At 57.1% G+C, this 22,766-nt stretch overlaps 11 protein-coding genes across 11 annotated transcripts; 2 read left to right on the top strand and 9 right to left on the bottom strand.

Moving 5' to 3' along the window:
• Positions 1-855: 855 nt before the first annotated feature.
• Positions 856-1,521, bottom strand: IUM83_11552 (dynein light chain-like protein; the record flags this gene model as incomplete). The annotated part of the gene is made up of 1 exon (XM_067936123.1): positions 856-1,521. The coding sequence occupies one exon, from the start codon at positions 1,519-1,521 to the stop codon at positions 856-858; it is 666 nt and encodes a 221-aa protein (XP_067781700.1).
• Positions 1,522-2,229: 708 nt separating this feature from the next.
• On the bottom strand, positions 2,230-2,736 carry IUM83_11553 (dynein light chain-like protein; the record flags this gene model as incomplete). Its single annotated transcript, XM_067936124.1, has 3 exons — positions 2,230-2,321; positions 2,405-2,482; positions 2,541-2,736. 3 exons carry the CDS (start codon positions 2,734-2,736, stop codon positions 2,230-2,232), a joined length of 366 nt encoding a protein of 121 aa, XP_067781686.1.
• A 249-nt stretch (positions 2,737-2,985) lies between these two features.
• IUM83_11554 (dynein light chain) lies at positions 2,986-3,564 on the bottom strand (the record flags this gene model as incomplete). The annotated part of the gene is made up of 1 exon (XM_067936125.1): positions 2,986-3,564. One exon carries the CDS (start codon positions 3,562-3,564, stop codon positions 2,986-2,988), a length of 579 nt encoding a protein of 192 aa, XP_067781817.1.
• Positions 3,565-3,635: 71 nt separating this feature from the next.
• IUM83_11555 (dynein light chain) lies at positions 3,636-7,024 on the bottom strand (the record flags this gene model as incomplete). The annotated part of the gene is made up of 3 exons (XM_067936126.1): positions 3,636-3,669; positions 3,755-3,781; positions 5,979-7,024. 3 exons carry the CDS (start codon positions 7,022-7,024, stop codon positions 3,636-3,638), a joined length of 1,107 nt encoding a protein of 368 aa, XP_067781818.1.
• Positions 7,025-7,358: 334 nt separating this feature from the next.
• On the bottom strand, positions 7,359-8,325 carry IUM83_11556 (uracil phosphoribosyltransferase; the record flags this gene model as incomplete). Its single annotated transcript, XM_067936127.1, has 5 exons — positions 7,359-7,477; positions 7,549-7,645; positions 7,708-7,859; positions 7,930-7,973; positions 8,174-8,325. The coding sequence occupies 5 exons, from the start codon at positions 8,323-8,325 to the stop codon at positions 7,359-7,361; spliced, it is 564 nt and encodes a 187-aa protein (XP_067781680.1).
• A 691-nt stretch (positions 8,326-9,016) lies between these two features.
• Positions 9,017-9,854, bottom strand: IUM83_11557 (uracil phosphoribosyltransferase; the record flags this gene model as incomplete). The annotated part of the gene is made up of 3 exons (XM_067936128.1): positions 9,017-9,120; positions 9,203-9,299; positions 9,372-9,854. The coding sequence occupies 3 exons, from the start codon at positions 9,852-9,854 to the stop codon at positions 9,017-9,019; spliced, it is 684 nt and encodes a 227-aa protein (XP_067781671.1).
• On the top strand, positions 9,472-9,723 carry IUM83_11558 (uncharacterized protein; the record flags this gene model as incomplete). Its single annotated transcript, XM_067936129.1, has 1 exon — positions 9,472-9,723. One exon carries the CDS (start codon positions 9,472-9,474, stop codon positions 9,721-9,723), a length of 252 nt encoding a protein of 83 aa, XP_067781764.1.
• Positions 9,855-10,190: 336 nt separating the features above from the next.
• IUM83_11559 (AGC/PKG protein kinase) lies at positions 10,191-11,864 on the bottom strand (the record flags this gene model as incomplete). The annotated part of the gene is made up of 2 exons (XM_067936130.1): positions 10,191-11,368; positions 11,447-11,864. The coding sequence occupies 2 exons, from the start codon at positions 11,862-11,864 to the stop codon at positions 10,191-10,193; spliced, it is 1,596 nt and encodes a 531-aa protein (XP_067781765.1).
• A 1,354-nt stretch (positions 11,865-13,218) lies between these two features.
• IUM83_11560 (family 3 glycoside hydrolase) lies at positions 13,219-15,639 on the bottom strand (the record flags this gene model as incomplete). Its single annotated transcript, XM_067936131.1, has 1 exon — positions 13,219-15,639. One exon carries the CDS (start codon positions 15,637-15,639, stop codon positions 13,219-13,221), a length of 2,421 nt encoding a protein of 806 aa, XP_067781841.1.
• A 1,874-nt stretch (positions 15,640-17,513) lies between these two features.
• On the top strand, positions 17,514-19,709 carry IUM83_11561 (family 3 glycoside hydrolase; the record flags this gene model as incomplete). Its single annotated transcript, XM_067936132.1, has 2 exons — positions 17,514-19,620; positions 19,687-19,709. 2 exons carry the CDS (start codon positions 17,514-17,516, stop codon positions 19,707-19,709), a joined length of 2,130 nt encoding a protein of 709 aa, XP_067781840.1.
• Positions 19,710-20,090: 381 nt separating this feature from the next.
• IUM83_11562 (family 3 glycoside hydrolase) lies at positions 20,091-22,298 on the bottom strand (the record flags this gene model as incomplete). Its single annotated transcript, XM_067936133.1, has 1 exon — positions 20,091-22,298. One exon carries the CDS (start codon positions 22,296-22,298, stop codon positions 20,091-20,093), a length of 2,208 nt encoding a protein of 735 aa, XP_067781848.1.
• Positions 22,299-22,766: the final 468 nt, after the last annotated feature.

Below are 22,766 nucleotides of genomic sequence, written 5' to 3' on the forward strand. Positions count from 1 at the left end.
AGTTCCCCCGAGCATGATGACAGTTGTGCTCCATCCAAATAGCATAAAGAACATCACTGCATGGAGGTTAAATCGGGAGCAGAGGGTTAACGAGGTGGTCGAGGGGGGTCAGTCTCATACATATCAAAGGAGCCGAGCCTCGTCATTTGACACTGATGTCCCAAAGTCCCCACGCCATGGACAGTCGAAGACAGAGAGGCTGTTATCTACTAGCAATACAGTAGCTTATCGACGCAAGGGTCGCGGATTAAAATCTCGCTTAGAGCAGTTGCTGTTAATCATGCGTCGGAACTGCAACGCGGACCAGTCAAGCGAGTCGCTGGCTATGTTCTCGTTTTCTTTCATCCATAGAGCTCGCTAAACCTGAGTAAAGAGCGGATACTCAGCTTTATGAAGTATGTAAACTCGGCAGCGCCAGAAGCTCCGCAAGCAAAACAACAACTATCTAATATATTAAAATACTGGCGCCAACGATGTAGAAATAAACAAACTGGGCAAATGCGACTTCCAAAATGGGTCATTGTGGCCGTTTTCTGCAATTGTGAACTTCAAAAATCCAATCAATTTTTGATAGCGCAAAAGTCTTTGACCACATGCGTCATTGAATACAAACGTGCATAGCATCGAACCCCATGGCTCCGCTATTATGCAGGCTGCAGTACTCGAAACGGTAACAACTTCTCTTGCCAGTTGAACCCGTCTCACTTCAACGTGTGTATATACATTTGGAGTGTGGTAGTGTCGCTCCACGCACCAGTACAGACCACACCCTCGTAGGCAAAAAGCACGACTCGTGAGTTTATATATTGCATGCATCCGCGAGCTGGCCCCGCATCATTCCGGGCGGCGCTTTCTTTACATGACGACGCAGCAGCAGCCCTTGACGTCTTGCGGGTCGGACTTGCTGGGCGCGCGCATGAGCACCGTGTTCTCCTTCATCATGGCTTCTCGGCGCTCCTCCTCCAGCTCCTCCTGCAGCAGCTTCTCAGCTAGCCGCATGCGGCGGATCGTGCTGGTGCCCGGCGCCGTGGGCGAGTACGGCTTCTCGGCGTTGTCCTCGCTCTCGCGCTCCTCGGCCACCTCGATGAAGCTGGCCGTGTTGTCGGGCATGGTTTCCACCACGATGTGGCGTCGGAACGAGCTGGCCGCGTACAGTTCGGGCGGGCTGCTGCCCTCCTTGAACTCGCCCTGCTGGGGCGAGTCGCCCTCCGTCTTGCGCTCGTCGCTGTGCGCTGCCGAGGCGACACTCGAGTACGGCGGCGGGGCGTCGTCCGCAGCGCCGATGGGCGCCGCACCGAAGAGCGAGCTGGCCTCCTCGTCCGTCACCTCGGTGCTCGCGGCGCTCGTATTGGCCTGGCGCTTGGCGAACTCTCTGTCCCTGGCGTTCCTGGGGTCGTCGTCGACCGAGGGCCGACCGCCTTCCTGCAGACTCTTGCGCTGCTCCTGCGCGTAGAGCAGACCGCGCCGCAGCGCCTTGTGCCAGTCGTCGATGTCCACCTCGGACTTGCCGCCCACGCGCATCTCGCGCCCGCCTTCGAACGTGACGGCCAGCGTGAACGGCCGCGTGGGGTCCCTCCTGGCGCCGATGACGCGGCCGCCGCCGAGCCGGTCGGCGCCCATCGTGGCCGAGTACGTGAGCTGCGTGCCGCTGAGCACGAAGTAGCGCTTCTTCCACGTGCGGAAGTGCTGGCCCTCCTTCTCGAGCCAGCCCACGCGCTGCTTCGAGTCGTCGCCCGGGTTCTGCAGGCGGCAGAACTTGCTGATGGCCTCGAAGCAGCGGTCGCACTCGGCCTTGGTGTCCGTGAAGATCTTGAGCTGGCGGCCCTCCGTGCCGTGGATCAGCAGCCCGTTCGTGATGTCCGGCAGCCGCTCGATGTGCGCCGCCGTGAGCGCGCCCAGCAGCTGCGCGTGGTTCTCCTCGTCCGTGTTCTTGTAGTAGGCCAGCTCCGCGCGCTTGCACACCAGGAAGCGCTTCTTCCACGAGCGCACGAGGCTGCCCTCCTTGAACACCCAGCCGGCGTACGTCACCGGGTCGTCGCGCCCCATGCTCAGCCGCAGCGGATACTTGGCCTGAATAGGAGTGGAGTGGATGCGTTTTCGCTAGAACTCAGATGAGATGCAGATCGCACTTAAGACGAGATATACTGAAAGCCAGAGAGACGAAGCGCTAATGAATTTTGGGAACCTACAACCTAAATCAGAATTGGCTTTGGAGCTTTGGAGCTCGTGCTAGAAGCTCAGGCCGCTCACGGTGATGACACAGTACATGGATCGGTTGTGGTCCTTGTGCTTGTCGCCCGGCCACTTGACGACGTGGGCGCCTGCGGGCAATGGAGTTAGTTAGGTAGTTGGGTAAAATGTGTGTGTGTGGGGGGGGAATGGAGGTGTGTGGTGCGTTAGTTACCGTCGGTCACAGTGTCCCAGTGGCAGGAGACCGAGGCGTGCACGCCGGCGCCGTTCTTCTGCATGATGAGGCAGCTCACTGGGTGTACCAGTCGTTAGTAGTGACAGCGACAGGAGAGGTTGTCGACGTCGCTCACCTATGTACTTGAGCGGCTTGCGCAGCTCGCTGAGCCCCCGCATAATGGATTCGCAGATGTAGTCGACCCACTGCGAAACCTTGTGCTCGTCGTACACCTCGTCCTTCAGACAACTCTCGATCGACGTGAGGATGATGCGGTCCACCTCCTCGGCGACAAACGCGAGCTCCTCCGACGACTGCAGCTCGTCCGCCATGATCGCTTCGGGTCTGCGCGGTCAGCAGTCGCGACGGTTCACAACCCATTGTTCACTATCGGACGGACAACTTGGAATGAGCGAGATCACGCCGTGCTAGAGCTAGACTGCTTGGTTAGATCTCCTGGCTTTGGCAGCTATAGCGTCTTCATTGTTCAGTTAATGCTTTTGTCAACAGCACTAGATTACCACAAAAGCATCTTGAATCGCTCAGATCGGAATTGTCTGCTTTACTGCTACCAGCCCCAATCAATCGTCTACCTCCACCGTGGGCTGCGCTGGGTTATGGTCCAGGAACCAATTCCCGAGCCACTTCACAGCGTCCAATCCTGGCGGCTTCTCCCGACACAGCTCGGTCAGTCCTTTCACTATCAGGTTCACCAGCAAGTTGTCCTCTTCTGCTACTCGGCTGCTGTTCCACGTGCTGAGTCCGATCGGAGCTCGAGCAAAATAGGCCAAAGCTGCTTGCTGCGAGATGATAGGCGGCGGGAAGCTGACGCCAGGTAGCGTGGACGATAACTGGTACGCCGCGAGCACATTTTGTCCTGCACTGACCGCATCATTGCCCGTGTAGTAGGCATCCTCGATCAGCTCGAGCGAGTCCACGAGCGCTACGTGACCTTCCAGTGTCTTGGTGATCCCTGCCTTATCCAGCTCAGCTCGAGAAAACACTCGCGAGAACTTGAGTGGCGAGCCGTGCTCCGTGGATATCTGGAAAACCACCGCTGCGATGCCAGCATCGTCCACCTCAAACAACCGGACCTCGAACTCTCCACCGAGGAACGTGCGGCGCGCCTTGTAGCTGCAGGAATCGTACTTCTTGTCCATTCTCCAGGGTACTTCTCACTTGATATCGCTGCTTGGCAAATACAATGGAAATGGAGACCCCTCGTCAACAGTCACAGACTCGTGGAAACTGCAGGACAAGAAGCTCTGCCAAGATAGTAGTGCGTGAACCAAATGCATTGGTAGTGTACAGATCGTCCGTATGGAAAAGCACTACGGTAGGTATACTCACTGTCCAAGTAGACCGTCGCCAGCAATCCTACATGACGGTGCAGCATGGAGCACACCCAGCGATTGGCGGCTCGCCGTTAGCAAGTTTCTCAGCCGAGCGCTGTTGCTGGAGTCGCTCGTCTTCAGCAAGTAGTTCGCGGTAGTAGTCTGCGCCGGTGGTACTGAGTCCCATCTCTTCCTTCTCTTCGTCCTCGTCATTGAATTTGAGCTCCCCCTTGAACGAGCGCGCAGCGTTCATTGTGCCGGTAACCCCACCGTTGCGGGATTCGAGCAGTGCTGCTTTCCCTTTTTCGTCTTGAAGCCGCATGAATGTTTCGTTGGTGATTGTGTCGTTCAAATAATCCTTCGAGTTGAACCGGCTAATACGTGCTGCACGTTCTCCGCCATCGTCTTCTTCTTCTGAATCAACAACGTCATCCTCACTAATATCCGAGACCGCGGTCGTTCTGCTGCTTGAAGAGCGGCCTTTGGATAGCACTTGGTACCATGAATTCATTTCCGCCTCGCTTGCAGCTGTCACGCGCATGGTCTTACCACTGCGAAACTCGATGACCAGCGTATGAGGTTTCGAATCATCCTCATGAACGTCCTTTACCATACCGTGTCCACGTGCCACACCACCGATCTCGCTATAGTAGATCAAAGCACTGTTTTTCAAGGTGAAATAGCGCCTTTTCCATGTCTTGAACCGCTGGCCTTCCTTCTGTAGCCAACCGCTGTGGCTCATAGAGGCTTTTAGATCATTACTCGATCTATTTTCCGTGACACTGGCCATACTAGGTAGCTCCATCTCAGACGACTTCCTCTCCTTTTCTCCTGTCACGGCCTCTCGAATTGCGCCAAGCCACATATCAAAGTCTTCGTTCGAATCAGCTTGAATGATAAGTTTTCGACCGCCAGCAGTAGACACGGTTAGACCAAGCGAGACAGAGGGATTTGCCGCTACGTTTACCACATTGACGGAGCGCAGCAAAGAGCCCGTCTCACTCTTGTAGTAACTCAGTTTTGAGCCGTAGAGAGTGAAGTACCGTTTCTTCCAACTCTTTACATTGCCACCTTCCTTCTTCAGCCACCCAACACACCCTTTAGCCTCGTCGAGGGTTTCATCGCTTGAGCGGGGAACGGTGTCAGAGGCAGCATGTTGAAGGTCTGCCACTTCTTCATCGCCCTGTTCAGAAGCAGATGAGCTCAAAGCATCGTACTCGGGTTTGTTCTGCATTGCAGCGATCCACAGGGAAGCCCCTTCACCATCGCGAAGAGTCATTTCGTACTCAGCAAGGTCCTCTTCGGTGAAGTCCACGTCCGCTTCATTTGCGTTCTCACCACCGTCATTATCAAACTCTTCGCCTAAGACAATCACCCCCTTGCTTTGAGATATAAACGACTCAGCCAGATTAGACGCTTTTCGAAGCACATCAAACCATCGTGAAAATGCTTCTTGCGTTGGGGCCACGACATGCAGTAGTCGACCGTTCTGAAAGCGAATATTGAGACAAAATGGACGAAGATCCCCCACTTCCACCTCGAACACGACACCAGAACCGAGGACTTCGCTTCCAGCTTTCGCACTGTAGGCCAACCGGCTACTTTCAAGCACGAAGTAGCGCCGCTTCCAGGTCTTGAAGTTTTGTCCTTTTTTCAGAAGCCACCCACGGAAACCATTATCATTGTGAAGTTCCTCTTCTTCTTGGTTGGAAAATGACATAATGTCCGCCGGACTCTCTACTGAGTTCCAAGATGCTTTGCTCAGCGCAGCAAACCACGCCTCGGTGTCAGCTTTTGTTTGCCCATATACTTTTAGCGTGCCTCCATTTTCAAGTTGGACACCCAAGCATCCGGTTGACTCGTGATTGCGAGTGACATTCGTCACGTTTCCAAGCGTTTTAGGCGTTCCGTTGATGTGTTCATAGTGATGAAGAGTGTTTCCATCAAGAACAAAGTACCGTAGCTTCCAAGCCGTATTTTGGCCGCTTTGCTTGTACAACCACCCACGTTTGATGCGGTGAGCGCCAGTAGTTACCGTCACTTGCTTACCAGAGGAGCGATCGCCGTTGGCAGGAGTTGACGGTTGGGTGTTGCTCGATGCCGCTCCAGAATGGACACTGCCTTGAGAATATGATATGTTCCTCGGAAACGGAGGGAGTTGAGCCTTGCTTGGTCGGTCCTCCGCTGGTTCATCGCTTACAGGTGACGCAAGCTCAAAATTTACTTCAGCTGGTTCCAACCGCGGTTTGCCAACCACGTCGCAGAGCGCATTCATCCATTTGTCCAACTCACGAATAGACTCGGCTCGCACGCAGATGACATCGCTATCACTGAGCGATTTGTCCGACCCGAACTCAATTTCCAGTGCATCCGAGTACTCGCTGCTGTATCTCACATCGGTGACATAGAGCTCTGCCGACAGCTGCTCCATCGGGCCCTTGCGATACTCCAGCATGCCATTTGCCAGCGTCATGTACCGCTTTTTCCACACCTTGCTCCGTTGACCGAGTTTCTCCAGCCAGCCTTCACACACGGACGTCGAGTACTTCCTTGCCACCAACTCCGTGTCGCCCACGGTGGCCACCTCCTGGTTGCTAGCCTCTTGCTGCACTTCAATCACCTGGCGCAGCGCCACAGGCTGCCCAATAGCAGTGGCGATGGCTCGGTCCCAGCCCTCGATCTCCTCCCTCGTCTCCGCCGCCACGTGGAAGCGCTTCCCTCCTCTGGTGATAATTCCCAGCGACAGCGGACTGGTCTGGTCCGCCTGCACCTGCAGCAGCGTGTGCGACTCCGTCGGCGGCGCGTTCTGGTCGGCGCGAAACTCCATCGTCTTGCCTCTCAGCGCCACGTAGCGGCGCGTCCAGGCCTGCAGCTGGGTCTCCGCCTTCAGCAGCCAGCCTTCCTTGTCCGCGGCCTTCTTGGGCGTGGGCTTTGGAGGCTGCGCTCTCTTCTTGGACGAGTCCCGGAAGCTCGCCTCCTGCTCGCCGATGGCCTCCTTGATCTTGCGGAACAGCACGCGGCTCTCCTGCGCGCTGGCCGTCGTCATCTTGAGGTCCTTGCCCTCCCCGCGGATGAGCAGCCCGTTCCTGCGGTCGGGCGAGTAGTCCACGTTCACCACCGTGAGGCGGCCCTTCTCGCCCACGCCGGCGCCGCTGCCGTCGCTGCGGGCGCCCGAGTAGTAGGCCAGCTCGCGCCCGCGCAGCACGAAGTAGCGGTTCTTCCACGTGCGCACCTTGCTGCCCTGCTTGGCGCCCCAGCCGCAGTAGTCGGGCGCGCTGCTGGGCATGGCTGCGGTAGGAAGGACCGCTATTCGGTGGGTAACTGGCGCCGCTTCGATTAGAAAGTGAGTCGGAAATTCTGATTTTTGGGCTGAAGTTTTGCGAGAATTGATACACCTGACGAACATGGTCGTCGGAAATGAAAGGGCGGTCTATTACACTGTGTGAACAACCTTTATATTGAAATATGGGTGCGTTTGAATAGTTGGGCTGACTGGCTGAATTCACCGAACCATGTTGCTGTCGTCGACGACACAGTGTCGCCAAGCCAGCCGTCGAGCGCGTTCCTGGGCAAGAGCAACTGTAGCTACTCGGCTTCTTTTTAAGATTTCTCTTTTGTCGTCACGGGTAGTGGCTGTGCACGGTGTTGAAGTAGCGGTCGCCGAAGTCGCCGATGCCAGGCACCAAATACTTTGCCTCGTTCAGACCACGGTCCACGCCGGCCGTCACGACCTTGACGTCTGCACAAGCAGCAAGAAGGTCAGCAACACAATGGGGAACTGCCGACGGATACATTGGATCAAGCGCCTACTCGGGTGTGCGGAGAAGAGGGCGGCAAGGCCCTCGGGACACGAGAGGACATTCAGGAAGGTGATACGGTTTTCGTCGACACCTGCAGCGAGTAATGTCTGCGATGGGTGAGGACGAAATGCTGCTATGATCGGGTGGCTACTGCTCTTTGCTCGCTCACCTTGATGGCCATCGTGATGCTGCCGCCAGTCCCGAGCATTGGATCGACCACCAGCACGTTCTCGAACGTTGCGACGCTCGGAGGCAGCTTCGAGTAGTACATGACCGGGTGCTTGTCATCGGAACTCTCGTCACGCTGGATCAGGATCTTCCCTATGAAAACGAAGATGGCAATTGCAACGTGGTCAGAAATGTCTTGTAGGAGATGTCCGATTGGACTTACCCACAGCGATTGTCGGGTCACACGAAATTGCCGCGTGCAGTAAGCTACAGCCAGCACGAATAATGGATACTGCGCACACGCTTTCCGCTGGAGCGACACCGGTAACAGAGTCACCGGTGGGGGTCACTATCGTCGTCGTCGTACTCGCACAGGACGCCAAACCTTCCTCCGCTAAGATACTGCGTTGCGTTGAGAGCCCTTCGTAAAAAAACCCGAAGACAATAAGTATCCTACACGGTCTCACCTCATGAGGCGGTCAGCGTAGTGCTTGAACTGCATGTGCGTCGTAGTTCTATCCCGCATCTTGATCAGGAGCGGCTCCAGTGCCCGGTACTTGAGCACGTAGAGGTTCGGATGTTTGGCTTCCATCTCCTTTGCTAGCTCCAGGCTACTCATTCTTGATGTCCGGAATCCCCGTGCGATCCAATATTGACAGAACTGTAAATGTGTGGAATGTCCGAAGCGACGCCAGCAGGTACATCCTGCTTGTGAGCAGGCAAAGATGTCTTGTCATCACACTCCTCCAGAGCAGTCTGATTCTCGTGCTCATTCACGCTCGATGGGGTTGCACACCGCCAACGAGCAACCAATCCACACTGCTCTGGTGGGGGCACGTCGCTTTTGTCATTGTCACGTGCGTCACCACCACGTTCAAGTGGACCTCAAGGGAATCGCCGGAACTTGGCCATGCTTGCATGCAATAGAGTACGGGAGAATATGTTGTTACTGTGTGGGCTGAAACCCACGTGAAATCCGTGAAAGCACCCTTGGATTTCATTCACTCAAGCGTGCTTCACATGGAAATCATATGAAATGCTCATTTCACCCATGGAAAAAATCCCGACCCATCGAGTACGCAACGCACGCAAAATGAATGCGAGGCCTAGCATTCATTTTGCGTGGGTTGAACGTCGGCGATGGACGTGGCTAAATAGGCTTACTACGCGACGTTGGGAAGGTTCACGCCATTCATAAGGACAAGGAACTATCGTGCGAGCACACGCCCACGGCCAACGACGGCTATGCTACGCCAACGCTATTGCTATCGCTACTATCAGTCTGCTACACTGCTTCCTACTACCGCGTTCTACACAGTATTGTAGTAGCGGTCGCCGTAGTCGCCGAGGCCCGGCAGAATGTACTTGCTGGCGTTCAAGCCGACGTCCAGACCAGCCGTCACAACCTTCACATCTGGCAATCCAACCGAAAGCACACACAAGCATCAGCGAAACCTGCCGCTGCCTCTATCCGAACAACCAACGAAGTAGATTACCTGGGTACACGTTGAAAAGAGCCGCAAGCCCCTCCGGGCACGAAATCACGTTCAGGAACGTGATCTTCTTCTGCTCCACGCCCGCGTCGATCAAAGTCTACCAACCACAAAGCACACAGTCAGCTCCAGCCAACAACCTCATCGAACACTGCAGCAATGCAGTTGCTACCTTGATCGCCATGTTGACGCTGCCCCCCGTGGCCAGCATGGGGTCCACGAGCAGCACGTTGTCCAACGCCCGGACGTTGGGCGGCAGCTTGGAGTAGTACATGATCGGGTGCTTGTCTTCCGACTTTTCGTCGCGCTGGATGAGGATCTTGCCCACGGAGACCGTCGGGTCGCACTCGATGATGGACTGCAGCAGGCTGTCGCCCGCGCGGATGATGGACACGGCGCAGACCCGCTCGGCCGGCACGAGGCCCGTGAACGAGTCGCCCGTGGGGGTCACCACCGTCTGCGTCTTGCTGGCGCAGGCCGCCAGCCCCTCCTCGGCCAGGATGCGCATCAGGCGGTCGGCGTAGAACTTGAACTCGGTGGGCGTCGTCCTCTCGTCGCGCAGCTTGATCTGCAGCGGCGCCAGCGCGCGGTAGCGCAGCACGCTCAGGTTCGGGTATTTCGTCTCCATCTCGGTGATCAGCTGGGCGCTCGCCATGGCGTCGGAGGTCTCGGGCAAAGTCTGCACTGGTCGCGTGAACCAGTCGGTCGGTGGTCACGGGACCCGTTTTTTCCTCCGCTGCAGTCAGATTGGAAGAACACCCAGGGACGGATGTCACGACACCCAAGGGATATGGAACCCGGGAGGGAGGTCACTCACCGTGCAAATAGAAGCGCAACTGCGCTTCAACCAGAGCAGTCTTTGTGGGAGCCACGCACCACTCTTTGAGGAACGCGGTGGACCCCTTCGTCAAACAATGTGGACACCTCGGAATGGACCACCCTGGAGTATGGACACCTTACTTACACTTTATACTTATAGGTCGCTTGGGATCTAGTACTTGCGCTCCATCCAGTAGCTCAACGCGCCGACGAGGATGTCGTAGCTGGCGGCCACGGCGATGTACGTGACGACGTCGCTGCCGCCGCTCACGTTCAGCCGCTGGACGTGCTTGTAGCGCTCGCACGGAACGCTGAGCGTGCTGCTGCAGATAGACGCTCGCGACGGCCCCGAGACCTCGCTCATAGTCATGTAGTGGAAGTTGGGGTCGCCCGGCGGTGACTTGGGCTTCTGCAACGAGATGGACGTCGTCACCTTGCCCTGCGAGATGACCTCCGACATGAGCAGGCAGCGGTAGCCCTGACTCTTGGACTTCTTGACGAAGCACACGTTCTCCTGCCGCAGGCCGCCGTTCTGCACGTCGGGCACCATGCGCTTGACAGCCACCATGTGGTGGACGCCGCCGGCGTACTTCTTGAGCGACAGCGTGAAGATCTCGCCGTAGTTGACGTGACGCAGCGACCACTGCTTGCGGGACACGCGCACGATCTCGAACAGCTTGCGGCGGCCAAAACCGTACACGTTGCACCGCTTGAGGCCGTGCATTGGGCGGAACTCGCGCTTGTCCAGCAGGTAGATCGTGTCTGTGTAGTACGTGAGCACACCGCGTGACCGCATGAGCGTCTCGCTCGCGACCGTGGACTGGCGCACCTGGTTCCGTGTCTGAGCCTGCTCGTGGAAAAACTCGCCGTAGCGCTGCACCGACTTGTAATAGGTATCGCACATGCACGGCGCGTCGGACGCAGGCGTCTTGTTGTGCGACTGGAGGAGCTTTTCGATCTCACGACAGAGCGTGGACCCCTTCGATGCGCCGACCAGGTCCAGGTACGTCGGGCTCATCAGCACAGCATCAACGTCCGAGATGGCCTCCAGCACATCCCGCACTTCCGTCGAGATCTGCGCGGGCGACGCGTACATGCGCTTGAGCGAGCCAATGAAGCCGTCCTTGAGGCAGTTCATCTCGATGAACCGCAGGTGGCCTGCGCACTTCTTGTCCCTCGACAGCTTCTTAAATACTTCCAGCGCCCTGGACGGCGAGCACTCGAACGACTGCTGCGCACGGCCCACCGAGATCTCGTAGCGGAACAGCAGGGCCTCCGACGAGTCCTGTTGGCGTGCGCTGCTCGCTTCGCACGGGTTGATATCCACGCGGTTGCACGGGATCTGCTCGGCTGTTCACAGCACAATACACGGAACCCCCAGTTAGAGAGAGACTCACTCACTCATCGCCACCATTGCCACCGACTCACCGACGAGCACCGGCTTGGGGTCGTGCAGCTCGCACACGTATGTGGGGATGGCGTCCTCCTGCTCTTCCTCCTCCTCCTCCTCGTCCTGCTCCTCCTCGTCGTCGTTCTCGCCCTCGGACTCCGCCTTGGAGCTGGTGGACACGGCGTCGTCCTCCTCCTCCTCCGAGCTGGGCGCCTCGTCGTTGCCGATCTCCGAGCTGCGGTCGGTCTCCGTCCTGGACGAGTCGCGCTCCGAGTCGTCCTCGGGCGCGGGCTCGTGCACCTTGAGCACCTCCATCGAGGCCTTGCGCTTGGCGGCGGCCGCCCACTTGCGCGCCAGCAGGTCGCTGGCGGGCGCCGAGTGCGAGCCGCGCTGGCTGTCGGCCGCCGCCGCCGTGGGCGTGAGCGTGATGTACGAGTCCGTGAGCGCCTCGGCCATCGATCGCAGCTCCGCCAAAGCGTTCGGAATCGGGAATGTCTCGCTCTGACAACGGCGTCGAGCGCGAGATGATGCTCGGGCCGCGGCATACTGAGGTCAAGTCAAAAGCCACGTCTCTTTGACTCCTGACTCCCCTTGATCTGCGATATCAGACTACAGAGAGCCTCGAACCGCCGCGTTCATGCTGATGTTTGTTGAGCTGGAACGGAAGAATATCGGCTTGAAGAGGGCAAGAGCCGGTTGCACTTTGACTCGGACAGAGACGGGGTGGGTTTGGCTAGCGCGACCGACTCAGCCTACCTTCCTGCAGCCCCCCCGATCACTTTCGGATCCCGTGATGGCCAGGCAGATGACGGGACGGCACAGCGCCGCACTTCAACAGGTCCAGCAAACACTTGCTCTTTGTCGACAGTAGAGATCGCATATTGCACCGAAGGCGTCGGTGTCGCGATTATCTCTTGCTGCGGTGGAGTATGTACACCTTCGAAGCTGGACGCAATCGCCCCTGGCCATCGAGTGGCCACCCAGAAGCGGCCTTGTCGTCAGAAGCGGCGATATCCTTGCTGCTGGAGAGCGAGGTCCGTCCTGCGATTCTCAGTTGGGTCCGGCCGCGACGAGAGAGCTTTCGGAGGTGACTTGGATGCTCTGTCGGAGACTGCAGCGCTAGTCGGTCGCGCCAGCGCTTGCTGTCTGTGGCGCGAGTGAGCAGTTACGACACCGAACGCATCAGCAAGAGTGGTAGGATCGCGCAAAAAGATCAACTTCCGTCGGTGGCGCTAGCCAACGGCTGGATCCAAAAGTGCAGGTAGAGCTCCTGAAAAAGTGAAGGTTGAGGCGGGATTCGTCTGGTGGGCAAGGTGTTAACAACCACCAAGAACGAGGTCACCAGCTGTGTGGCAGCGAGCGCCGTGCTTCTCTGCGAGAATGACCGAGCTGAGACCTTCCCGGCGGCGGGAAGAACGGTGCTAGCGTTTGAACGCGCCTGCTCAAGATCCTCGTCACTTGATTTATTTTGACTGGTGCGTAGACGAACACTCGCTTCAACATGGCTTCGGCGTGCCCTTTGGTCTCCTGCTCGTTGGGAGAAGGCGCGGCGTCCGTGGCGACGACTGCAATGCGTTGTAGTCTAGCGACTTCGATGGCCAACAGCGAGGCAAGTTCCTACCTACATCCTCGTGCCGCACGCCACGCTGTTAACCAAGAGGCCCTGAGTGGCTCTCACGCTGTGCGGTGAGATTTTAGTCAGCAACTTGTAGAAGACACCAGCTAGACAGGCCGCAGGTTTGCACGGCCATCAAAACAGTTGCGTCATTTAATTACCGGTAATGGTGTCGCTGGATGTAAGCCTTTGAAGTTAGTCAAACGCCATCGCGGCGGCGACAGCAGGCTCTTGCTCCTCGCCCGTACGCACGGGAGCGCTCTCGAAGGCGCGCGTGGCATCCAGTCGAATGTCGCTGAAGGGTTCTGCGTCAGGTTGAGCAGGTGGTGAAATGTAGCCCTCGTCCGTCGGGAAAACACCCAGTGTCTCATGCTCTCCAACCAAGTGGATAGCAAACGTCACCCGCTCGTGGACTCCGTTGGTGATGATGACCTCGTAAAAGCCCGGGAAACTGGCCTGGTTACCCGAGTCGTCTACCATCGCAAGAGTGCTTTGCTGGATGCGGAAGCTCAGCTTGCGGTACTGCGTGGGGCGAAGACTCACGCGACGGTAGTCAAACAACTGCTCGTTCAACAAAGCAGCGTTTCCGGTCGCATTAACGTTGAGCGGGCGGAAGAACGCAAACACGACTTCGTCTCCGACAAGGTCACCGTCATTCGAAACGATAACAGTGACAATCTGGTCCAAATCACGCGTGATCACAATGGGATCACTTGGTTTCTCACTGTCGAGAGCCAACGTGAACTTGGTGTAGCTTAGCCCCCAGCCGAACGGGAACACAGGCACCTCCTTGTAGTAGCGGTACGAGCGGCCAGGGTACTTGGTCATGCTCATGCTCTTCATGTCCACGCTGTTGATGTAGTTGGACGGGTACATTGTCACGGGGAGCTTGCCACTCGGAATGGCGTCACCAAACAGTATATCACTTACAGCTTGCGCGCCGAAAAAGCCGGGGTAGAAGGCCTCCACGACTCCATCAGTGTGCAAAATGAGCTCTTCAGCACCAACCACGCCGCCGTTGAAAAGCACAACCACTGTCGGTTTGCCGGCGCGACGAACACGCTTTAGCAACTGCATTTGAATATTGGGCATGTCGATGTTTTCGCGATCCCACGCCTCACGCTCGATCGAGGTGTCAATTCCCAAGAACAACACGACAGCATCTGCCCCACGTGCAGCCGCTTCAGCCGCGTCGAAGTCTGCAGTAGACGTGTCGTTGATACCGGAACCTTTGGCGTATACAGTGGTTGAGGCACCGTTCGCAGCGGTGATCGCCTCCAGCGGCGTCTGCACACATCCAACCTCAAGGTAGTCACCGTGGCACATTTGGCCCAAATAGTTGCCTAGCAGAGCACGCTTGGCCTTAGCGTGAGGCCCGATCACCGCCAGCTTCTTGCCCTTGCTCAAGGGCAAAATGTTGCCATGGTTCTGCAACAAAACAATAGACTTGCGCGTCAACTCAAGACTCAACTCCTTGGATTTGGCCGTGCCCACTTCGCTAGGAGCAACGTGCCAGTACGGTTGGTCGTCAATAGGGTCGAACAAGCCCAATTCGAAACGCAGCTTGAGGGTCCTGCGCATCGCATCGTCCACAGCTTTCTCAGGAAGCTGACCACTGGTGACGAGGTCGGCAAGACACTTTTTGTACACGCTGCCACTGTTAACATCCGTTCCGGACAGAATCGCCAATCGACCAGCTTCGCACAGCGACTTCGTGTAGTGTCTCTGCTGGTAAATGCCCGCAATGGCCCCCGAATCGCTGGTAATATATCCATCGAAGCCCAGCGCTTCCCGCAGCAACTTGGTGTTCAGCTGCTCGTTGGCGCACATAGGCATCCCGTTCACGCTATTGTACGAGCACATGACCCCCTTCGCCTTGCCCTGCACCACGGAGGCTCGGAAGGCCGGCAGGTACGTGTCTGCGAAGTCGTACTTCGACACCTCGGCATTGAACGCCATGCGGTCGATGCCGTCGTAGTGCTCGTACGAGTAGGCCACATAGTGCTTGAGCGTGACGACAGCCTGCAGGAAGCGCTTGTCCTTGCCCTCCTGCAGGCCCCTCGTGTAGGCCACGCCGTACCTGCTGTTCACGAGCGGGTCCTCGGACGGGGTCTCCATGTTGCGTCCCCAGCGCGGGTCTCGGTTGATGTTGATGTTGGGCGACCAGCAGTCGAGGCCGAGGTGCGGGCCATCCTTGTAGTTCTCCCGGGCGCCTTCAAGCCACAGCGCGCGCAGCTCCCACCCGACGACCTGCGCCATGTCGAACACCACTTGCGGGTCGAAGATGGCGCCGAGGTTCACGGGGTTCGGGAACGACGTGGGGCAGTTGGTGCCGCACGTCGACTGCACGCCGTGCACGCAGTTGGCGCCCCAATTGTACTCCGGCAGGCCGATGCTGCTCATGTTGCCCCTGGGACTGGCGCGCGCCGTGAGCAGCGTCACCTTCTCGTCCAGCGGCAGGCGGCGCAGCAGGTCCTCCACGCGCTCGGAGGTGGGCAGCGATGCGTCGCAGAAGGGAAACTTCTGATGCTCAGCGTCCGAGCACGCGCGCGGGATGGCGGCATGGCCCCTGGAGGCCAACAACAGCAGCAGCGCCGGTGGCAGGAAGAGCTGCATCGGACCTTGCAGTTCGGATCTTAACGTCTGTGAATCAGAAACCGGGAGGTTGGCATTTTGATTGGTCATTTTTAAATGTATTTTCATTACAACAAATTAATTTTAAACGAAATAATTGATTTTAACTCATTGTTTTGAAGTGTTTGAAAAATTAATGTTTCGTAGAATACTCTTTGTGTACTGACGACAAATACTGGCTAGCGGGCTTTAGGAGCCCGTTTGATACCGCAGTTCGGCGTTCTACCTAGTCGCATAGGTGTCTATAGAGTGTTTGAATATAGTATTACGTAATACATGCTAAAGCTATTGTGCACACACTGGTTTTGCTAAATGAGCGACGTTCTTCCGAAATAAATTCATGTCTCTCGCTGACAGACCAACTGTCGTTTGATTTATACTGCCGAGGGCTGTTGTGTACTTTGTTTTTCCAAGGGCGGCAGATGCATCAATTGAAAAGATTGCATGTCTTGCCATCGTCTTGCTGTGCTTGCTTGATACGCGAAACACACCTAATCGGTCAATATGTATTTCAATAGGATTGATTGCTCGATGCCTTTGTTGCGTCTGCAATAAGCATTGCTCCGCAGCGTCACCATATTATTAAAATTTGTAATCGCAAACCAATTGGACTGCAAATTAATCGATAATCTTTATATGATAATTGAGTGCTTGGCGATTCTCATCTTGCATTGCATTGATGCTTTCTGAATTACCACCGATAACGTTGCGCAACGACAAACATGAATGACTCGGAGGTGCAACTTCGCATGGGCAACGTTGTCAGCTAATGTAGCTTGAAGGTTGCTCATTGTCGCTCGATGACAGGAGGGGCAAATTGGAGGGGCAAACACAGTTCTTACCAGCTGCGAATTCTTGCGAGCTGCGAACAAGCAAGAAAATGCGAGGAGTCATTAATAACGTATACGATAGTATATACTAACGATACGGACACTAGTTCAGTTCGCTTTAGGCTGCTTCGTTTCGCCTCCGCCCCGTAAGTTGGTGTCCGCAGCAAAAAAAAAAAAAGGAGGGTGGAATGGAGCAGCAGTGAGTCTAATACTGCAACTTAGAAGAGGGAATGATAACAGCTGTCCACATCACCACAAAGACTTGCGCGATCTAAATTGATCGTGGCGCAAAATGAATGGTCCGACCCGGGTTGCAGGTCTGACCGGTCAGATGACCGTCTTCTAATCATAAGTTTGAGCCGCTTTCTTTCCGATCCGCACGGCCAGATTCCAAGTGGGTATAGGTATCCAGAATATGTATCGCCTTTTTTTTACTTGAGTCGTGAGCTTCGTTCCGCTTACGAGACGGTGAGAGCCTGCGTTGCCGAGATTGTAAACAATCTCCACCAAACTTTGGTGGCCAAAGACACTGGAAGGCCCGAACCCACGTTTTCATTCGAAGTCGCTTTTTGCCCAGACCGTGCGGTGTTCGATTCCAGGCCTATCCAAAAACTCCTCTGAAAAAAATCCGTGCCAAATGCACTCGTCTCAACAAGACCTGGAATCCTGCGGCCACCTGCGCTTGCCAAAGCCATGTGAGCCGGCTGGTTTCGGACGGCACGACAAGTCTTAGTCTGTCGACAAGCAACACCCATTTTCAATTTCATCTCGGCGGACTTACAACGACTAGTAGTCGGCTCCTGCCGAGTAACCATGGCCGTACTCACCGTGCTACTTGCCATCGTAAGTTGGACGGCAACACTAACCAGCGCTGCCATCCCGCGCGCGTGTACGGGCATTGCAAGTCGAGAACGGTTTTGCAACACGTCACTGTCAACTGCCGACCGAGTGGAAGACCTGCTCTCCCGGCTGCCCCTGCAGGAGAAGGCGACCCTACTCACGGCGCGCGCCAGTCCTCGAGGCAGCATGAGCAGCATCGGACTGCCGGAATACAATTGGGGCGCCAACTGCGTGCACGGCGTGCAGTCGACGTGCGGCACCAACTGCCCCACGTCGTTCCCGAACCCCGTGAACCTCGGCGCCGTCTTCGACCCTCAAGTGGTGTTCGACATGGCGCAGGTCATCGGGTGGGAGCTGCGCGCGCTGTGGCTGGAGGGCGCGACGGAGAACTACCAGGGCGGTCCGCACCTCGGCCTCGACTGCTGGTCGCCCAATATCAACATCAACCGAGACCCGCGCTGGGGACGCAACACGGAGACCCCGTCCGAGGACCCGCTCGTGAACAGCAAGTACGGCGTCGCGTACACCCGGGGGCTGCAAGAGGGCAAGCGCCAAGATCCGCGGTTCCTACAGGCCGTCGTCACGCTCAAGCACTACGTGGCCTACTCGTACGAGAACTACGGCGGCGTGAACCGCATGCAGTTCGACGCCATCGTGTCGCCGTACGACTTCGCGGACACGTACTTCCCGGCCTTCCGGTCGGGGATAGTCGACGGCAAGGCGAAGGGCATCATGTGCTCGTACAACAGCGTGAACGGCATCCCCATGTGCGCGAACGGCCGCTTGGTCGACACGCTGCTGCGAGACTCGCTGGGCTTCGACGGCTACATCACGAGCGACTCGGGCGCCGTGGAGGCCATCTCGGACATGCACCACTACGCGAACTCGCAGTGTGAAGCCGCCCGGCTGGCCATCCTCGCGGGGACCGACATCAACAGCGGCAAGTCGTACGAAGCGTGTTTGAAGACGCTCGTGGACGACAACCAACTGGCGGAGAAGGCCCTGGACGACGCGCTGCGCCACACGCTAAAGCTGCGGTTCGAGCTCGGCCTCTTCGACCCCATCGACGATCAACCGTACTGGAACGTGACGCCCAGCGAGGTGAACACTGCGACGGCGAAGGAGTTGAGTCTGAACGCGACGCGGAAGTCGTTGGTGCTGCTCCAGAACAATGCGTCGGTGCTGCCTTTGCAGAAGGGCGTCAAGTTGGCGGTGCTGGGTCCGCACGCCAAGGCGAAGCGCGGACTACTCGGCAACTACCTGGGTCAGATGTGTCACGGCGGCTACGACGAGGTGGGGTGCGTGCAGACGCCGCTGGAGGCCATTCGAGCTGCGAACGGTGCATCGAACACGACTTTCGCTCAAGGTTGCGGGATCAACGACAGCTCGACTGCCGGCTTCGACGAGGCTGTGGCTGCAGCGAAAGATGCCGATGCGGTCGTGCTGTTCCTTGGCATCGACAAGTCGATAGAGGGGGAGGTCGGTGACCGCAGCAACATCGACCTACCAAACATCCAGATGCGGCTGCTGGAGCGCGTGCACGCCGTGGGCAGGCCCACCGTTGTGGTGCTGATCAACGGTGGCGTGATAGGCGCCGAAGACATCATCAAACAGACGGATGCACTCGTGGAGGCGTTCTACCCTGGGTTCTTCGGCGCGCGGGCGATGGCGGACGTCCTCTTCGGTGAGGCCAACCCGAGCGGCAAGCTACCTGTCACCATGTACCGCTCCGACTACGTTGGGCAGGTCGAGATGAAGAGCATGGACATGACGGCGCACCCTGGTCGCACGTACCGGTACTTCAAAGGAGAGCCCGTGTTCCCGTTCGGTTGGGGTCTGAGCTACACCACGTTCTCTCTGTCTGTGGACAACGGCGCGAACTCCAGTTCGCACAGTAACAACGCGGTGTTTTCGGCTGGAGAGGTGTCGGATATTGCGAACGTGACGATCTCGGTGGTGGTGTCGAACGACGGCAAGGTGTCGGGCGATGAGGTGGTGTTCGCATTCTTCCGACCGGTGAGCACGAACGCGTCGGGCCCGGCTACGTTGCTGAACGAGCAGCTCTTCGACTACCATCGTGTCAGTTTGGAGCCGTCAGTTAGCACCGAGGTGAGCTTCACGATTGAGCGGAGCACGCTAGCGTTGTCGGACGAAGAGGGCAATTTGGTGAGCTTTCCTGGGTCTTACGAGGTTATCGTGAGCAATGGCGTGAAGGAGCGGCTGACGTTCAGTGTGGAGATAAGTGGGAGTCAACTCACCGTTCGCGACAAGGTGCAAGCATTCTCCCAGTCTGGTAAGTCAGCGACCTCGATTTCCGTTGCAAGCAATGTTCGGTCATGTGGTATGATTGTGTGGTTAGTTCTGACGATTTTGTTAGCGTAACCTTAGCTGGAGCACGACACTAAACCTCTCTGCTATCATTTTAAACAACCATAAGTCTTAGAAGTATTCGCACGTGGATTGCTTGGTTTCGTTTGTTTTGACGACATGTAGAACATCTTACAGCATCAGCTAGATGCATCAGCATAGTTCTAGACCAAGAACGATGCTCCGTTTCTGGGAAATAAGCAAAAGGGCATTGGGAGCCGGGAGTGGGGGAGGGTATTAGTATACAACGATGTTTAGATCGGCTTTGTACGATCAAAACCAATAGATGCCTTCATCGCGAATGATCGCAAAAAACTAAAATTCACCTGAAGAGTAAATCGATCACTTCATAGCGCAAAAAGTTTGTGTATTCTACTGTACTACTGTAGTACTAATTTACATCCTCAAGCTCATCAAGACAGCGACTAACAACGTGCCAGCAGTCACCAACTCGCCTCGAGTGTTTCGACCAGCAGCACTAGCAATGTCGGACTCGTTTAACAAAGGAAATGGCTGTACCTTGTCGCGAAGAATCACCTCACCGCCAGCCACCTCCATACTGAACGTCAGCCGCTCCTTCACGCCATTGCTCACGATAACCTCGTAAGACCCAGGAAAGCTCACCAAATTGCCCTCTTCGTCCGACAACGCTAGCGTGCTCCGCTCAATCGTGAAGCTCACCTCGGTGCTAACTGACGGCTCCAAACTGACACGATGGTAGTCGAAGAGCTGCTCGTTCAGCAACGTAGCCGGGCCCGACGCGTTCGTGCTCACCGGTCGGAAGAATGCGAACACCACCTCATCGCCCGACACCTTGCCGTCGTTCGACACCACCACCGAGATCGTCACGTTCGCAATATCCGACACCTCTCCAGCCGAAAACACCGCGTTGTTACTGTGCGAACTGGAGTTCGCGCCGTTGTCCACAGACAGAGAGAACGTGGTGTAGCTCAGACCCCAACCGAACGGGAACACGGGCTCTCCTTTGAAGTACCGGTACGTGCGACCAGGGTGCGCCGTCATGTCCATGCTCTTCATCTCGACCTGCCCAACGTAGTCGGAGCGGTACATGGTGACAGGTAGCTTGCCGCTCGGGTTGGCCTCACCGAAGAGGACGTCCGCCATCGCCCGCGCGCCGAAGAACCCAGGGTAGAACGCCTCCACGAGTGCATCCGTCTGTTTGATGATGTCTTCGGCGCCTATCACGCCACCGTTGATCAGCACCACAACGGTGGGCCTGCCCACGGCGTGCACGCGCTCCAGCAGCCGCATCTGGATGTTTGGTAGGTCGATGTTGCTGCGGTCACCGACCTCCCCCTCTATCGACTTGTCGATGCCAAGGAACAGCACGACCGCATCGGCATCTTTCGCTGCAGCCACAGCCTCGTCGAAGCCGGCAGTCGAGCTGTCGTTGATCCCGCAACCTTGAGCGAAAGTCGTGTTCGATGCACCGTTCGCAGCTCGAATGGCCTCCAGCGGCGTCTGCACGCACCCCACCTCGTCGTAGCCGCCGTGACACATCTGACCCAGGTAGTTGCCGAGTAGTCCGCGCTTCGCCTTGGCGTGCGGACCCAGCACCGCCAACTTGACGCCCTTCTGCAAAGGCAGCACCGACGCATTGTTCTGGAGCAGCACCAACGACTTCCGCGTCGCGTTCAGACTCAACTCCTTCGCCGTCGCAGTGTTCACCTCGCTGGGCGTCACGTTCCAGTACGGTTGATCGTCGATGGGGTCGAAGAGGCCGAGCTCGAACCGCAGCTTTAGCGTGTGGCGCAGCGCGTCGTCCAGGGCCTTCTCCGCCAGTTGGTTGTCGTCCACGAGCGTCTTCAAACACGCTTCGTACGACTTGCCGCTGTTGATGTCGGTCCCCGCGAGGATGGCCAGCCGGGCGGCTTCACACTGCGAGTTCGCGTAGTGGTGCATGTCCGAGATGGCCTCCACGGCGCCCGAGTCGCTCGTGATGTAGCCGTCGAAGCCCAGCGAGTCTCGCAGCAGCGTGTCGACCAAGCGGCCGTTCGCGCACATGGGGATGCCGTTCACGCTGTTGTACGAGCACATGATGCCCTTCGCCTTGCCGTCGACTATCCCCGACCGGAAGGCCGGGAAGTACGTGTCCGCGAAGTCGTACGGCGACACGATGGCGTCGAACTGCATGCGGTTCACGCCGCCGTAGTTCTCGTACGAGTAGGCCACGTAGTGCTTGAGCGTGACGACGGCCTGTAGGAATCGCGGATCTTGGCGCTTGCCCTCTTGCAGCCCTCGGGTGTACGCGACGCCGTACTTGCTGTTCACGAGCGGGTCCTCGGACGGGGTCTCCGTGTTGCGTCCCCAGCGCGGGTCTCGGTTGATGTTGATATTGGGCGACCAGCAGTCGAGGCCGAGGTGCGGACCGCCCTGGTAGTTCTCCGTCGCGCCCTCCAGCCACAGCGCGCGCAGCTCCCACCCGATGACCTGCGCCATGTCGAACACCACTTGAGGGTCGAAGACGGCGCCGAGGTTCACGGGGTTCGGGAACGACGTGGGGCAGTTGGTGCCGCACGTCGACTGCACGCCGTGCACGCAGTTGGCGCCCCAATTGTATTCCGGCAGTCCGATGCTGCTCATGCTGCCTCGAGGACTGGCGCGCGCCGTGAGTAGGGTCGCCTTCTCCTGCAGGGGCAGTCGGGAGAGCAGGTCTTCCACTCGGTCGGCAGTTGACAGGGATGAATTGCAGAACGGCAGCGCTTGGTTCTCCTTGCCAACACATGCTCGAGGAATCTCGGCGTCGACTGCCGCCCAGCTTAGTAGCACGAGAAGTAGTTGCAACACTCGCATCGAAACTTTCCAAGTGGCAGACCGGGATCAGTTAGAATCGTGATCAGGAGATCAAAAGGAAAAGTGGATGTAGATCGTTCTGCATCGAGCAGCAGTGCCTCATTTCATTGCAGCACCGCGACTTTTTCCATGTGTGCTGGGCTGGCGTAGATTCGAGCATGCTGGAGACACTTCTGGCGAAAAGACACACGTGTAAACCACTTTGCTCCAGTGGTCGGTTTACCAACGCATTCCTGAACACCCGTGCACTGGTTGCAG

This window comes from Phytophthora cinnamomi (assembly GCF_018691715.1).
Source record: "Phytophthora cinnamomi strain GKB4 chromosome Unknown Contig114, whole genome shotgun sequence".
In the NCBI taxonomy this organism is placed as follows: domain Eukaryota; phylum Oomycota; class Peronosporomycetes; order Peronosporales; family Peronosporaceae; genus Phytophthora; species Phytophthora cinnamomi.